Genomic DNA, 16,933 nt, shown 5'->3' on the forward strand with positions numbered 1-16,933 from the left:
ACTCAAACCCATAACTGAACTACTTGTGGCAACCTGGTGGGATTGTTTATAAACATTTCACATGCACAAAGGTTGGCCAGTGATGATACTCTTGTTTTTTGTTCTGTAAAGCTTGGGCCAAATGGATATTACTTCGCCATCGATCCCAACGGCTACGTCCTACTTCATCCCAACCTTCAACCAAAGGTACAGCTTTCACTCATGCCGCTGCTATATGTTTTAATCCATAACCGTGTACTGTATAGGAAGGCTGAACAACCTTCACCACAGCTTATGAAATATTACAGGCCACCCACATGTGTGGAGGTCGTCTGGCCTTCATAATAAATATCATTTGTGCAATCCAAACATAGTCATTCTGTTTAGCTCACAGATAAAATGGCACTGAGGGCATTTATTCGAAACACATGATAATTAGTAAATGTTTAGTCAGTGATCCATGGATTAGTGAGCACTTTGTGTGGAACAAAGTAGAAATGTTGAAGAAACGGGCACTCCTTCGTGGAAAAAGTGACTCATTGGTAAATATTTTTGCACAGAAATATGGTGTGTTGATTTATGGTATTGCTTTGAAAGTTGTTGTTGTTTGTGTGCAGGATCTCAAGTCTCAGGAACCTGTGACGCTGGACTTCTTGGATGCTGAGCTGGAGGATGAAGTCAAAGTGGATGTGAGAACAAAACAAATGTATTAATGTTGACTTGATCTACTAATATTTCTAAACCTAAATAATTCCTAGAGCTTTCAAGCTATGACCAACTTATTTTAGACATCAAGGATGTTTTTATTATGTTCTATATTTTCAGACTGATCAGACTAGGGTTTTCATAAATTAGCCAAGCATAGCTACAAAAGATACACTGAGGGTGTTTCCCTACTAAAAAAAAAACAACATATGCTGGTAAGGTATGTTTTGATGCATTGAGACCAGCAAAACCAGCATTGAAACCAGCAGGACCAGCATCGAAACCAGCAAAACCACCATTGGAACCAGCAAGACCAGCATTGAAACCAGCAAGACCAGCATACCAGCATCAAAACATACCTTACCAGCATATGCTCTTTTTTCAGCAGGGTTTTAGCTTTTAGGGACTATTTGACCTACATCCACCAAGTTCAGGAGATTAAGCTGGATATCTTGCTATCTTTCTGTCACTAGCTAAGCCTAGTAAGAGTTGAGAACATGCTAACAACATGCAAATCCTGCTAGCAACATGGTTAAAGGTGTTAACAATGTGCTTAAACAAGTTCATAGTAGCAGTATGAAAAAAATCACAGCATTTTATAATTGTTTTTTTTTTTTTGTAAAATGCTCATTTACTTGCTAGCAACTTGTTGATTCATGCTAGCATAATTGTAAGCATGGTGGCAACAATTTAATTCATGGATAAACATGTAGAAAACTTACTAGCAAAAGCTAGAAGCAAAAAGCGTGTGCTAATTGATGTTAGCATAGTGTTAGCCATGTCATTACATGCTAGACGTATGCTCATACATGCTAATTGATGTTTTTGTTAAAGGCATTTAAAAATGTTCACCCAAAAAGGAAAATTTTATTTAATCAAACTGATTCTAAACTTTGTGTTCTTCTTTCTTCTGTTGAACACAAATTAAATATTTTGAATAAAGTGGAAAACCTGTAACCACAGACTTCCATAGTAGTTTCGGTCTAACGTTCCCTTTAATGTATTATTGCTACGTTAATGATGAGGAATGCTAACATTCATCCTGCAAGCAAAATGGTAAATAAGGGTGACAATATCTACCTTAAATCATTTATTGCTTATATCATTAATATGCTAATACAAGCCAAAATATGCACTAAAACGCTAGCATGTTGATTCTAGCACCACGTAAGCATGTTTAAAATATTAACAGGCTAGTAAAATTGCTAAATAATGCTAGCAAATAGTCTTAACAGAGTCCAAAACAACACATTAATGGTATTGATCTAATCCAAAATATGTTATTAGGCTGAATAAACAATAATCACATTTTTTGATTGGGTGAACTTAAAGCCTAAAAATATGAGCTTATCTGTTTAGCTTTCTTACATTAAAATGAATGCAAGCTGGTGTGATCCGATGTTGTAACACTGCTTGTACAGCTGTTCAAGTCAATAACAAACTGATTATCGAAGAATCAACAAATAGCAGTGTTCTCAGTACTATGCGATATCATAACAATATGTTGAATATTAAAATTAAAATTACAAATATTCTCACTTTTAGAGTTTATATTATATTATATTATATTATATTATATTATATTATATTATATTATATTATATTATATTATATTATATTATATTATATTATATTACAATAGTAAATAACAGCAGAAAAAAAGTATAAAAAAGAGAAGTATTAAATAGAAGAAGTAGAGCTTTTGAATATCCAGTGGTTTGTTTTAACAGTAATCAGTGATATAGTACAAATGCCTGTCTGTCCCTCTGTCTGTAGATCAGAAGAAGCATGATAGACGGTGAAAGAAGTCAAATACGCTTCCACACACTTATGAAGTCACAGGATGAGGTAAGCATGCACACTTTCAACAGGCAGTGCTTTTCAACTGGTTCAGAGCCCACATTATACAGCTACTGTATGAAGAAAAAATTTAATAAAATGACGAGACCACTTGATAAATCTGCAATTTCTATAAATTTATTAAGCATGGGGTTTTAGTAATTGTTAAAATGTATATTTATATTATATTTTTGAACTATTGCTTTAGTCTATGAATATCTAAACATTTCTTTCAAGTCTCAAAGGCAAATAACTTAGCCCCTTTATTAATCTGGGGTCGCCATAGCAGAAAGAACCGCCAACTTATCCAGCATATGTTTTACGCAGCAGATGCCCTTCCAGCCGCAAAGCATCACTGGGAAACATCCATTCACATACACATACTGTGCTGCCCTTAAAACTACCAAACAGCTGTAAAAGTGTAATTTGTAGTTGTAAATAATAGCCACAAATGTGTTTTATTAATTTTTATTTATGTGAATGCCAATTCATTTATTTATTTATTCATTTGTAGCTATATTTTTACAACTATAAATGACACTTTTACAGCTGAAATTTTGAAGAAATGTCATTAACAGGGTGCATAATAAAACAAAAAAATGCTTTATTTTCTATTATTTTTCTAATATTCTTTATTTAAGCAGGTAGAAATGCATTCATACTACCCATACTCCCATTGAAATCAAGATCTCATTTACAAGGGTGACCTTGCCAAGAGGTCTGCACCACACATTTAAAATAAAAATATTAATAATTATAATAATTATACCGTTTTAAACTATCAAACAAAAACAAATTAAATAACACTTGCTTTGAACAATGGATTCTTGTTGTCTGGCTTTAAACCATAAAGCAAAAAGCTTAAATTGGGAAGAGATCCGATATTTTCTGAAGAAAATTCCAGAATATTAAGAATATATTACTGAAGGCTCATTTTCCCATTTCAGTCTGAACCCTAGGAACCACCAGTTGTTAATTATCACATGAGCATAAAGCGCAGTGGCTTTTCGTCCTTCAAAGAAGGGAGCATATGTGGGAGCCAGACCAAGGAGAGCTTTATAAACCAGAGTGTTATATAGTAAGAGAAGGACACTTTAGCATGCAGTACATAATGTGTTCATTGATTACATCCTATAACAAACTGCAAGGCACTGGCATAGACAGTATTCAAAAACTAGGGACATTTGATTGAATTATCCATATACAGTACAAAACATCACCATAGTCAATCAACGGTAAAGATGTTGCAGATACCAGATGTTTACAAGCTCTGAGGAAGAAAATGGATTTGTTTTATTAATAAAACCCAAGTTTTACTGTAAGTTTGCGGACCAAGCTAACTGTGTGCTTTAAATGAAAGCTCCTGATTGAGTAAAAAGCCTATTTTACTCAAATGCATAACTATAAATCATAAATGCAGAGAAACTGTCAATGTTCAAGTTGTCTCTCTTTTTAATCCATAGATGTATGCTGGACGTTAAATGTACTGGACGTAAAATTACATTAATTGGTTTGTTATTGGTTTCTATAAATTTCTGTTAATAGTGTGCAGCACAAAAATATTGTGTTTGGTTTAAAGAAACTTATTATTCAAGTTTTGTTGTTGTTAAATGCATGACATTTGTCAAAATGTGACCTAATTTTTTTTAAATAAACAATGAACATTTTTTTCTCCTCGTTTTAAATGTTTTTGGGTCGTAGTCCACCAGTTGAGAAACACTGTGCTACAATACTTGTTATTCAGAAGTAAAAAAAAAAAGCTGAATGTAATCGTTCATTGAACTACTAAGTGTTGTTTTATTGTCATTGCAGCGTTACATAGACAAGGGCTTTAGGACATACACTTGGTCTCCAGTCACTGATGCAGATTACAGGTCAGAGATTTTTTATTTTTTATTTTATTTTATTTTATTTTATTTTAACTATTTTATATTAACTATTTTATTTTAACTATTTCATTAAAATTTTAACATGAAACAATTGTAAATAAGTTTGTTCATATTTGACCCAGATTTACAAGCAAATTAGAATTTTTTTTTCTGTCATTTTACATAATTACAAATGTTTTGTTTAGATTTTTTTCTGTCCATTTTTGTTGCGTTGCTGCATTTTTATATTGAAAGGGTACACTTCTTCCTGTGGATTACAAGTGTTTATTTAATCTTTTTTTCTGTTTTTAATGTTTTGTTTTTATTGTCTTTTTTGTTTTGTTTTTGTCTAGTTTTGTGTTTTTATAATGTGAAGGTGTGTTGGTTTCTGTTTGTTTTGTTTCTGTTTGTAATATATTTTTGTGTATTATTTGTAAAGCCTTTTTTACTTTTTATTTATTTTTATTCTGTTTTGTTTTTCTCTTGTTTTGACATGTTTTTTATATTGTAAAGGTGTGTTTATTTCTGTTTGTTGTTTATTTTTGTAATATATTTCTATATTTTATTTGTATTACTTTTTTCTATTTTGTTTATTGTTTTGTTCTGTTTTGTTTTTCTCTTGTTCTGATACGTTTTTAAGCAATACATAAATGTTTCTTCAAAACGCCACTAGAGGACGCTGTTAAAAATCCTATTGACCAGTGTTCAGCAGAAAATTCTATATTACACTTCTATAAAGACCCAGAAAAGAAATACAAAATAATTCATTCACATAATGAGGTCGAAATATGGCTTTTTAAGCTTTTTATGACTTTTGAATTCACAATGTGTTAATTTCTTACTGCAGATACAAGGTCCTCATTTATTCCTAATGTCTTTCTTTCTAGCCTTGCGTTAGTTCTGCCAGATTACAGCATGAGCTACATCAAGGCCACTATAGGAGACACCATCACTCAGGCCAAATGTAAGTACCAGCACTCACTTTATCAAACTCAGAGAAGAGTCCCAAGTTGGACTCCTGGTTTTTATCCAGAAAACCCCCACAGCCCAAACCCTGTGCCTCCCCAAAAGACACTGCAGGTGAACAAATAAAAAAAAATTATCACCATACTAGCCATTGTTGATTTTTTAAAAAACATTTTTTTATATTAAGTTTTCTAAAACGTTGTTTAAATATGCAAATAAGGCATTATTTAATTAAACCTGTGTTAATTTGCATACATTTCTAGCACAAAAGTCTGAGCACTAGATAAAGTCAGGCTCAGAATCCTTTTTTCATATTGGACAAATTAGAATCATGGGACTTTTTGGAATAATTCTTTGACGAATAACGTGTATATAAGTAATTATGTATAATCATACAGTTAAAACCTTCAGAATGGGGACGTAATTAAATCTAAAGTTTGGTGTGTGTAAAAGCTGCAGATTTTTTGGCTCAGTCCATTTTGATTGTTATAAATATATAGATATTGTAATTGCAATTTGCAGACACATATTGATAAAGAGTGAGAAATGAAACACTTAAAAGTGCATTTTGAATGTTTTCTTTACATCAAACTTAAAAACAAAATCGATAATGAGTGAGAAAAGAAACACTTACACTCACAACCTTAATAACAGCAAGACAAGAAGACACTAAGCCCCAAACCTCAAAATTAATAGATGCAAAAACTTTTATAAAATACTGCCTGGAGTGTCTTGCCAAAAGCGTCTCACCTTGTGCATATCAGTTCATATTTCTTCCAGACGTGCCTCTGTGCCATGTTTACCTTCTCATCCTCTCTCATGTGACTCTTTGGAGAGGAAAACGAATCTTAAACGTGCCTCCTCTCCACAATATTCTTATTCAAAGCTTCTGGTGTTGAATAAAATATTGTAAAATCCCTCATGTTCTTTTCCCTGTCTGTCTTCAGCTTGGATCTCGGAAAATCTCGGCAAGTATTTCCTTCTTTGCTGATATTGTTTTTACTTATTTCTTTTTGGACAATAACCAGTCTAAGCTGTTTAAAGAACTGGAAATATACTCAGAAGTATATGTAGCTTAAGTTGTACACTCAAATAAACGCTGTTTGTTCAGACTACTTATTTAAAGTGAGCTGAAACAACACAATTCTTGAGGGTTTTTTGCATCGACGTAACTGTTTTCTGTTCAATCTACTTAAATTTATTAAAAAACTAATAAGTTAACTTAATTCCTTCATGTTGTCCCAACTCAAATCGATTGTTTGGAATCTTCTTGCAGTGTATGCGCAATATAGAATATAGATATATCTTATTTCACAAATTTGCCCAGAAATTACAAGGTGGTACCACAGTCCTAATATTATAGTGATCATAGGAAATGCTCATGTCATTATAGAAAATAACGCACAAACACAAACATTCGTCTGCTTTGCATGCACATTTTTCTTGGCTGAATAAAACAGTTGCGATGCCTTTCTGCTTCCAACTCTGCTGTTTATCATTGGCCGAGTGTCATGAAGTGTGAATACTACATTTCCTCACATTTCCTGAAAGCGTGCATGTATGTGCGAGAGCATCGGGAGACGTTTAGTGAATATTTTGCTGGAGGTTTGGAAGGTGAAACCGCAGAGGACATGAGTGTGACTCTTTGTGCTCTAAACCGGTACTTTTATCTCCGGCCCGTCGCTCGCTGAATCATCTGGATGCTTTCAAAGACTCGTAAAGGGCCGCTTTAACAAAATACAGACCTCGCTCTTTAGAAAGCATGTCCTCTGTGTGTGTGTTCATGTCCAGGTGCGGATGTGGTATGCGTGTGTCCTTTTTTAACTTTAAAAAGTCTATGTAACTTCAAGGCTCGTAACGTTACGGTTTTGAAATAACACTAGTCTGTTATAAATTAAAATAAATACAAATTCTCTGTTAATTTACTCACCCTCAGGTCATCTAAGATTGTAGATGCAGTAGAAAATGAAAGAAGATTTGACCCTTTATGATTCATAAATGTAAGTCAAAAGTTACTGGCATGTTGAGAATCATAAAAACAGCATGCAGGTAATACAAAATTAATACCTGTGGCTTTTGATGATATATTGAGATTTAATGAATTGAAACCATCTGCTTCTGTTAGAAACTCTCTAATTTTCTGGAGAGTAATAAAGGTCATTTTCAATGGAATGAGGGTAAATAGATTAACAGTGAATATTTATTTTTTAAGTTTAATTTTTAGTGCCCCTATTATGCTATTTTTAAAGGTTGCCAATTTAGTTTAGGAGCTTTTAGTCTTATTGTACAATAAACTTCAGCATTTTCTCACATTGTCTCAAATGGCACGTTCTAGTCATCTAAACTCCACCTACTCTGCTCTGATCAAATGTGCTAGTTTTTTGAGATCGATCTAATGTTTGTAGCATTGAATCGTAAATAGAATTGTACTATAGTGTAATCCCAGCTTATAGATTTAGTTTACGTTTCCAGGAAGTTATATAACATATTTTTTATGTTCTTAGAACGTTCAAATAGAGGTTCGCGGGACCTGCCCAGATTTCTTGCGGCGCGGGAATAAATTTCTGAATAAAATGCAGTAGTAGTCGGTAACTCTGGTGTAATTGGAACGGGAGCTGGCGGTCTAACAATATTTTGCTCCCGAGTCCCGATATTATTTCGGAACAGTTTATCTGTGATTTCCTCATTCTTGTTGAGCACCGGTACAGCCAGTGCTCACGATTGGTACACATGGTGAATGCATGGACCAGTGCTTTCTGCACTTGCTTTTTATTCACAGTCTGTGTAAATAATCTGCATAACGGTCCTCAGAACGCGCTTTACCAACATGGGAGAGCAAAGTGAAGATGCGCTGTCCTTCAGATTGCGTTAGAAAACGGTCAGTTTACAGTTAGGAAACCCACATCAGGCAAGTTTGATTTATGGGAGTCTTTTTCATGCCTTTATAAACGCAAATGAAAAAAATTACCCTTTTGCGCGATGTGATAATGACTCTTTACCCTTTAGCAGTCAAGGGGCTCACACAACGGATGCATACCATGCATTTTAGAATTTTAAACATAGATTTCTATCAATGAATAGGTTCATTTTAAATAACATGCGAACGTGCGTGTCCAGCGAATGTTACTTCCAACTGTCACATGCCAAAAAAATAATCACAGTGTGACGCTGAGCAGTGCATCCATTGTGCGACCAGCTTCAGAAAACTGGAACCTCAGGTTTAAGGTGGCACTCATCACATCATCTCATCTCATCTCATCACAAAGGGGCAAACAAAACTGACATTTAGCCTACAATCCTTGCACAATCTACAGTTTTATCTGTAATCTCTCTCTGTTGGTAGTACCCAATATAATTGTGAGATTTTGATTAGCGGGTGAATAAAGACCGGTCGGGTGCGGAATAAAACCTGGCGGGAGCGGGACTAAAAAAGTCAGTCCTGCGCAGACTTCTATGTTTAAGTGTCCAGTTTTTTAGACAATGTATTAACAAACTTTTTTTTGGTTATAATGACTTTATTTTTAAAAATAAAGTTTTTATAACATTTCACTCCCAGGTTATATTAATTTTCTCATAATAATATATGGATGGTTCTTAGAACGTTCAAAACATAGTTTTTTAAAGGATATAGATTATTTTTTGGTTATAATAATGTTGTTCAAAAATGTTTTCAAAACATTTCTTAACAAAATGTATCACATCTTTATAACTTTTACATTTGTCCTTCTTTGTACAAAATTAAAGTGAATTCGGCAGTAGACAAACATGCGCCTGTCAACGTTTATTATATTTCTGTTTCTCCATAATTAGTTAGATTACAGAATACAAACTTCTAAAAAGTAATTAATATTTTGGTATATTAGCAAATAAATGCTTATTTTTACTGTTATCTTTATCAGCCTAATAAGAAAATATATTTATTATTTTATCCAATGATTGAATAGTTTTCACTATCCACTTTCAAAATAATTTCTACATCTTTTCTTTATCATTGCATTTCTACTTCTGGAGTAAGACTATAGTTATTGGCCATTTTTTCAGGCAATCGTTTAGTTCTTTTGGGAGACAAAAACTCCCTTTATCATGCACTTTCATCTTTGAAGACCTTTTAGATTTACATAAAGCTACATGAAAGGCAATATCCGAAAAAAGCAAAATAGGGGCACTTTAAAGAAAGTCACATTTCCGGCTGAAATAATGGTGCCCTCCTCCATCTGTCATCATACCAATGCATGCATAATTCATTAACATTTCTCGTCGACTGACAATGAGCAGAAAGCCTCTGATCAGAGTGCAATATTTTTATTCAGGTCTTGTTCTGTGAATAAAATATTGGTGTCCTTTGACCCCTGTGGTTTTACCCTGTTTCTCTTTCCCTCCTCTCCTCGGTAAATCGCTCCCTCCTTCCCTCTTTGCGGCGTTTGACCCTTCTGAAGCTGGCAAGTACTGTTTTTCTCTCCCTTCTGTCTTTTCCTTCATGTTCGGACCTCTGAACGTGACGTCTGACCTCTCTCATGTTTGAGTCTGTCATCTGGTTTCAGAGAAAACAAACATGGCCAATGAAAAAAGAGAAAAACCTATGCATTTGACGAAGATATTTAATGTTTATAATGTTTTGTTTATATTCAAGATCCTAAACGCTCACATTTACTGACTTAAGGATTGATTAATAGTTCCCCCTAAAAAAAATAGAAAAATAGAACAAAACAGAAAAGCTCAAAAATCATCACTTTTAAAATGCAAAAATTAATTCCATTAAAACTTTTATTTTTATTATGTAAAACAAATTAACTACTCATACATTTACGATTTTATTTTACATCATTTGTGTTTAGTTATTTATTTGTTTTGAAAAATTTACAACAATTGTTTAAGTACCATTTTACACCATTTACATCTATTTATGAACAAAAAGCATTTCTAAATAAACATTTACATTTATTTATTAGTTTCTATCAGGTTTATACATTTAAAAATAAACATGTACACATCTTTATTTATATCTCTTATTCTATATCTAAAAACATTTACTTATATAGCAATCAATCTTAAAATTTATCTAAACTTTGCTCAGATTTTTTTCCAAAGCCTTTTTATTTTTCATTTTGGTTAGAATTTTTTAAATCCTATTTTGAATATCTATTATTATTAGTATTATTGTTAGTGCTATTATTATATTATTAGTATTATTATAAATTAATTCATTTCAATAAATAAATTAATCAGTCTATTTGTCTATCTACACTACCTGACAAAAGTCAATCGTTGATCCCAGTTGTAAGAGCAACAAATAATAAATAAAAATAAATAAATAAATAAATAAATAACAAATTATAATAAATAAATAACTTCTAGTTGATCATTTGGAAAAGTGGCAGAAGGTAGATTTTTCTGATAAATCATCTGTTGAACTGCATCCCAATCATCACAAATACTGCTGAAGACCTATTGGAACCCGCATGGACCCAAGATTCTCACAGGAATCAGTCAAGTTTGGTAAAGGAAAAAACATGATTTGGGGTTACATTCAGTGGGCGTGCAAGAGATCTGCAGAGCGGATGGCAACATCAACAGCCTGAGGTATCCAAGCTCATGGGAGTCAAACACAATATTAATTCTTTTCCCACTGCACCATGACTTTATATTCTATACAGTACATTATTTCTGCTAAGTAACAAGACTTTTATCTAAGCAAAGTCAGACCTTATTGTTGTAATGAAATAATAAAAATCAAGACATGATCATATTTTTTTTTTGGTAAAATAAGCATAATCTAGAGGCTTTTGCCTTTCATATAAGCCACTTCTGATACCAAATGATCAGCTAGACGTCAACTTAATATTTGTTGTTCCTAAAACTTGGAGAGGTGACAAGGAAGTCAGAAAGTCTATCTGTCTGTCTGTCTGTCTGTCTGTCTGTCTGTCTGTCTGTCTGTCTGTCTGTCTGTCTGTCTGTCTGTCTGTCTGTCTATCTATCTATCTATCTATCTATCTACCTACCTACCTACCTACCTACCTACCTACCTACCTCTCTCTCTCTCTCTCTCTCTCTCTCTCTCTCTCTCTCTCTCTCTCTCTCTCTCTCTCTCTCTCTCTCTCTCTCTCTCTCTCTCTCTGTCTCTCTCTCTCTCGCTCTCTCTCTATCTATCTATCTATCTATCTATCTATCTATCTATCTATCTATCTATCTATCTATCTATCTATCTATCTATCTATCTATCTATCTATCTATCTATCTATCTATCTATCTATCTATCTATCTATCTATCTATCCTGTCTATCCTATCTATCCTGTCTATCTAGAAATTCTATCTAATTTTTAACCACTGTGTTGGTATATTTTGAATTGACAGCTATTTCTGGGATGAGTTGCTGTCTTTTGGCCACCTATGTTTGGAGTTTGTGTCTGAACAGCAGAGAAACTGCACTACTACACAGAAGTAGTAGCTCAGACTCACATATCCACACAAGCACAGAACTGTGTTTCACTTGATTCTGTATATCTGTATCATATTAGTTTACTGCTGTGTAATGACAGAACGTATTGAACTGATCTTTGATCTTGCAGATTTCTGATACTTTCATTTTTTTCCTCCAGTTTCTGAAAGTCTGCAGGTGGACAAATTCGAGGAGTATGGATTTACTTTAATAGCGCCAAGGTCAGTTTCTTAAAGTGACGTTATGAAACAAAAATGAAAATAGTACTCTCATGATTTACTCACCCTTTACTAGTTCCAAACCTGAACTTCATTCTTCTGTTGAACACAAGACAGTATATTTTGAAGAATGTTGTAAACCAGTAACCATTGACTTCAATAGTATTTTTTTTCATACTTTTGACGTCAATAGCTGTGTTTACATCCAAAGATTTTAGTGTTAGACTTGATATTTTGTACAAAACTGGAAACTGTATGAAACGTTTTGCGACTAAAGTACCATTTTCATCCAACGAGTCAAAGAAAACTATTTTATAATTCTACAATTTTAGAAAGACCAAAACAAACATTTCAGATGTTTCACAGTGTGGTCGGTCCACTGGTTTGTTCATTAATGACATCCCATTGTGCATATTTTTCAGATGATCTATTAAAATAAAATCACATGCCTTTTTCTGGTGCGTTTGCTGGAATTTATTTGGTAAATGTGTTTCCATTTTAGTTTATTTGCATTTTTGTACATCAGATTAAAAGTTTAATCTACTCAGTTGTACACATGCATAAAAACTGCTGAATATAAACAGCTTCTTCTGTGTTCATTAAAAAAAGAAACTTTAAAAAAAGGTTTAGAATCAATTAAGCATGAATAAATAGTGAGTAAATGTTCATTTTTGTCTGAACTGCCCCTTTAAATTCTGCTATAATTTATTCAGAAAGCATATTACTTTATTTCTGGCAAATGATACTGAGAGATGTCCGTTTTTACTGTGTTTTAGAGATTACTGTGAAGACCTGAAGGCTCAGAGTGAAAACATGACACAGTTCCTCATCGACTTCAATGAGTACATCGATGTGAAGACCCCAAATGACCCACAGTGTGAGTATCTTTAGCTTCATTCATTTATTTATTTAAACTTATGCTAAAGGTTTAAACTGCTTACAGCCTAAATGGTTTATGAACTCATGATCTTTATTAAATGTTGCCACGATTACCCGACATTTTCAAGGGGAATTACAGTAAATTTTTGTTAGTAAAAAAAAATTCAAATGTTAACAGTCATTAAAATTGTGATTGATTATTGTATTTTTAAAATATTTATAAACGTATTAACAAGAACTCATTTTTAAATGATCAGGATTCAAAGTTGCTGCAATTTGTAATAATATAAATTTTGACTTCCACTAATTCTATTTCTACTACTAATAAGTAATTTTTAGATAGACTTTTTAACATTATCATCATATATTATTATGCATTAATATTTTAAATACAAAAAATATTGTAAGATTTTAAGGCAAGACACTTTCAAATTAAAATGAACTAATCATTATCACTTTACTTTGGTTGATTGTTTTCAAATTTCCTAAAATATTATGTTTGAATATGCAAATGAGACATAATTTAATTAAATATGGGCATTTCTTAAAAGTCAGCTTAAGTTTTTGAATAAATGTAAAACTATTGCTGTGTCTGAAAGCTTCTCCTCCACATCAACCGCAGACCTCACACACCTTTTCTTGATTAAATTAAGTGTTTAGTTGTGAGTTTAGTTGTAATCTAATAGTATTTATTGTTCTTTTGTTGACCGTGTTAATGCTGAGTAAACGGGCTTTAGACACACACACACACACACACACACACACACACACACACACACACAGACGCACACACACAGAGACCGCTTTGATCTCCACGTCAGTCGTGCTGCTCTAATCAGTCAGTTTGCTTCACATGTGTTGAATGTGTAGGTTTGGTTGTGAGACTTTATACCTAAGAGCTAAACCCCCAATTCTGCTCCAATTACCCCGTGTGAAGGAGAAAAAACAGGAACATGTCACTGAAACAGAGAGAGGGAGAAAGAAGATGTGTGACGGGACATCTGTAAGGTTAATGGGAATGAATTAAAATAAAAGCAATTATATTAACTTAAATTCTAAAAATAAATTAAATGTTGCAAATAAATTCAATTAAAAATATATTTTATATATTTTACAGTCTATGGTATTATAGGCTTATAAACATTGATCTCTATTAAATAAATAAATTAATATATAAATGCATGTTTAATAGTGTTTTATGTATGTTAGTGTTTTATAAATAAATAAATAAAAAATAAATACTTTAAAAATAAAGCATGTATATAATTAATAATTAAATACAAAATATAACATGTGTATTTATTATTAAATTAAACTTTCATCACTATTAAAGGATTAAATAAAAATTTATTACACATAAAAATAAATATAAGTAGATAAATTGTTTTTTAAGTAATGTATTTATCTAAATTAAATTTTTTATTTAATTTAATTTAATTTAATTTAATTTAATTTAATTTAATTTAATTTAATTTAATTTAATTTAATTTAATTTAATTTAATTTAATTTAATTTAATTTAATTTAATTTAATTTATCTCTTAAGTCTTAATGTTTGATCTCTGTTAGATTACTCTGTAATATCTGTAAGAATCCAACATAACAAACATTCCCTCTCATTCATCACCAGATAATTTCAATTTGTTTTTCATTCAAATAAAACTTTCCTCGTGAACACAGACAATGTCAATACACCAGTAAACCATCCCTGTAAACACTCAGTTTTGTGGCTATTTGTCAGTGCGGCCTGGTATTTTAAGTCCATGATTTCCTTGCTGTCAAACACAGTGGGATCAGTTGAATTGTGTTCCTGCGCTGCTCTCAATCAGATCCTAATGAAAAGCATGCAGCGATCCGAATAAAGTTGTACACCAGCTGCTCTTTCTGAAGTGTGTGTGTTTTGTCGTAAAGGCTTTGCGGTAATGAACTGCAGTGCGATGTTATAAAACACTTGAATGCTCTGAACATGCCCACACCATGAAAAAAAAAACCTTTGAACACTTACTGTCAATTCATACCGCCGAAGAATAACAATCGTGTTCCACGTCCCGGAAAATTAATCTGCGTGTTACTTTGCGACGCGTTTGGGGTTTTTTTCGTGTCGGTGTCTCGCTTGGCTTTTATGAAGTTCTACTTATTTACGACTTTGGCATCGTTTGCCTCAAAGGTCAGAAAGTAGAGCCTGTTTTTACTCATGACCAACAGGTGTTTATGCATTTATCAAGTCATAGGTGAAGCCATTAATGATTTAAAATGCTTTGTTTGCTCCTGTTGTGAAAAAGTCCTTGTGATGGGAAAGGATGGTGAAAATATAAGAGTTGTGTGTGTTTTTTTTTCAGGTAATATGGACTTAATGAATCGACTACTGTTGGATGCTGGCATCACCGCTGAACTGGCCAAACACTGGAACTCTAAGACCTTGTGAGTTATAAATGCAAAAAAAATTCAAAAAATCCAAGGCCAAGTGATACTGTATATTATTGTGTCTACTGCAGTAAAGTTCCTTGATTATTATGCCAGAATGAGAGTATAGATTCTAGCGAAACTGACCTAGAAAATAGCAAATTTTCCGTCGGTTATAGTACAGAAGCTGTTGGTACAGAAGTGTCAAGCTTTAAATATGAAAATGATCTTTGTGCGAGATGCTAATGGTCTAATCTGATTCAATTATTTATGCTAAGCTAAGCTGAAAGTTCTCCTGCCAGACCCTCGGATCGGCAGAATGGATTAAAAAAATGGTAAAACTCAACTGTTTACCTCAAAAGGGGTTGTAAAATGAGCATTCTTTTAAAAGAGTTATTTAAGATGTGTTTCCCTCATTTATTACAAATAAATGATACTAAATACATGGGATCTAAAACCCCTTGTAAACATGCTGTAGGTGACTATGGATTAAATCAGATTGTGTTCATGATGTAAATATTCCTGTGGTTGAAACCATTTAAACAGCCATAAAGGACCAGCCGTAATGACAAAAAAAAAAAAAACTTTATAACCTGTAATAAATTAAACCTTCATCTCTAATAAACGAATGAAAAAACATTTTAAATTAGTAGAATTAATATGAATAAAAATAAATATAAGTAAATAAATACTTGTAAAATGATGCATTTATCTAAATGAAATTAAAAAGTAAAATTGTTAGGGGAATTTAATTTAATTTAATTTATAACCTGTAAGTTGATGAAAATGTAAAGCGGTTCACATAATGATGGAAAAAACACTTTTGATGAACATCATCGAAAAACTTTGTATTTGCCATATGAAATGTAACAAGGTTTACGTCCAACAGAGATAATGGTGATCATCGACTGTCAAGCTCCAAAACAAACTAACAAGCATCATAAAATACTGTGGATTGTAGTGTTATGTTGTTATTTTTATGACAAGCTTTTATAGCTTTTATTATGGAAAAGACAAACATTCTAATATGGAGCATTCTGTTTACATATCTTTGTTTCTCAGAAGAAAAAAAGTTAATACTAATTTAATAATTAGATATAAACTCATAATTCTGAGGGAAAGCTGAAATTACAGGATATAACCTCAGCAAGAAAAACTGACGATTAATTGATATTAAAAATTAGAATTGCAAGATATATACAGTTCTGGGAAATAAAAGAGAATTGTAAAATATATCAGAATCAGAATGAGCTTTATTGCCAGGTATGTTCACACATACGAGGAATTTGTTTTCGTGACAGAGCTTCTACAGTGCGACAGCATTACAGAGACAGGACAAAAAACAGATAATAAATATATATATAAAAAAATAGAAGTAAGTAGTGAATGCAAATATACAAATTGACAAGTGTATGTAAATGTTTATTACTATATACAACGTTATATGTGCAGCTGTTATGAGAAAATTGGCATGTAAAGTGTGTTGTTAAATAAGTGTATATGTGTATAAAAGTGTATAGCAAGTAGTGATGTTGGTTCCACAATAATTATCATCAAGTGTTCATGAGATGGATTGCCTGAGGGAAGAAACTGTTTTTGTGTCTGGCTGTTCTGGTGCGCAGTGCTCTGTAGCGTCGACC

The 16,933-nt window shown here is 32.5% G+C and overlaps 1 protein-coding gene across 1 annotated transcript in view; it reads left to right on the plus strand.

Moving 5' to 3' along the window:
• The window catches only part of cacna2d1a (calcium channel, voltage-dependent, alpha 2/delta subunit 1a), a 116,083-nt gene that overhangs the window by 82,405 nt on the left and 16,745 nt on the right, over positions 1-16,933 (plus strand). The window contains exons 18-25 of the mRNA XM_056455625.1: positions 112-186; positions 597-668; positions 2,461-2,532; positions 4,336-4,397; positions 5,279-5,355; positions 11,955-12,015; positions 12,789-12,889; positions 15,230-15,311. Of these exons, the coding sequence (XP_056311600.1) occupies positions 112-186; positions 597-668; positions 2,461-2,532; positions 4,336-4,397; positions 5,279-5,355; positions 11,955-12,015; positions 12,789-12,889; positions 15,230-15,311 (602 nt within the window). The remainder of the gene's footprint in view (positions 1-111; positions 187-596; positions 669-2,460; positions 2,533-4,335; positions 4,398-5,278; positions 5,356-11,954; positions 12,016-12,788; positions 12,890-15,229; positions 15,312-16,933) is intronic.

Source organism: Danio aesculapii, chromosome 4 (assembly GCF_903798145.1).
Source record: "Danio aesculapii chromosome 4, fDanAes4.1, whole genome shotgun sequence".
NCBI lineage: Eukaryota > Metazoa > Chordata > Actinopteri > Cypriniformes > Danionidae > Danio > Danio aesculapii.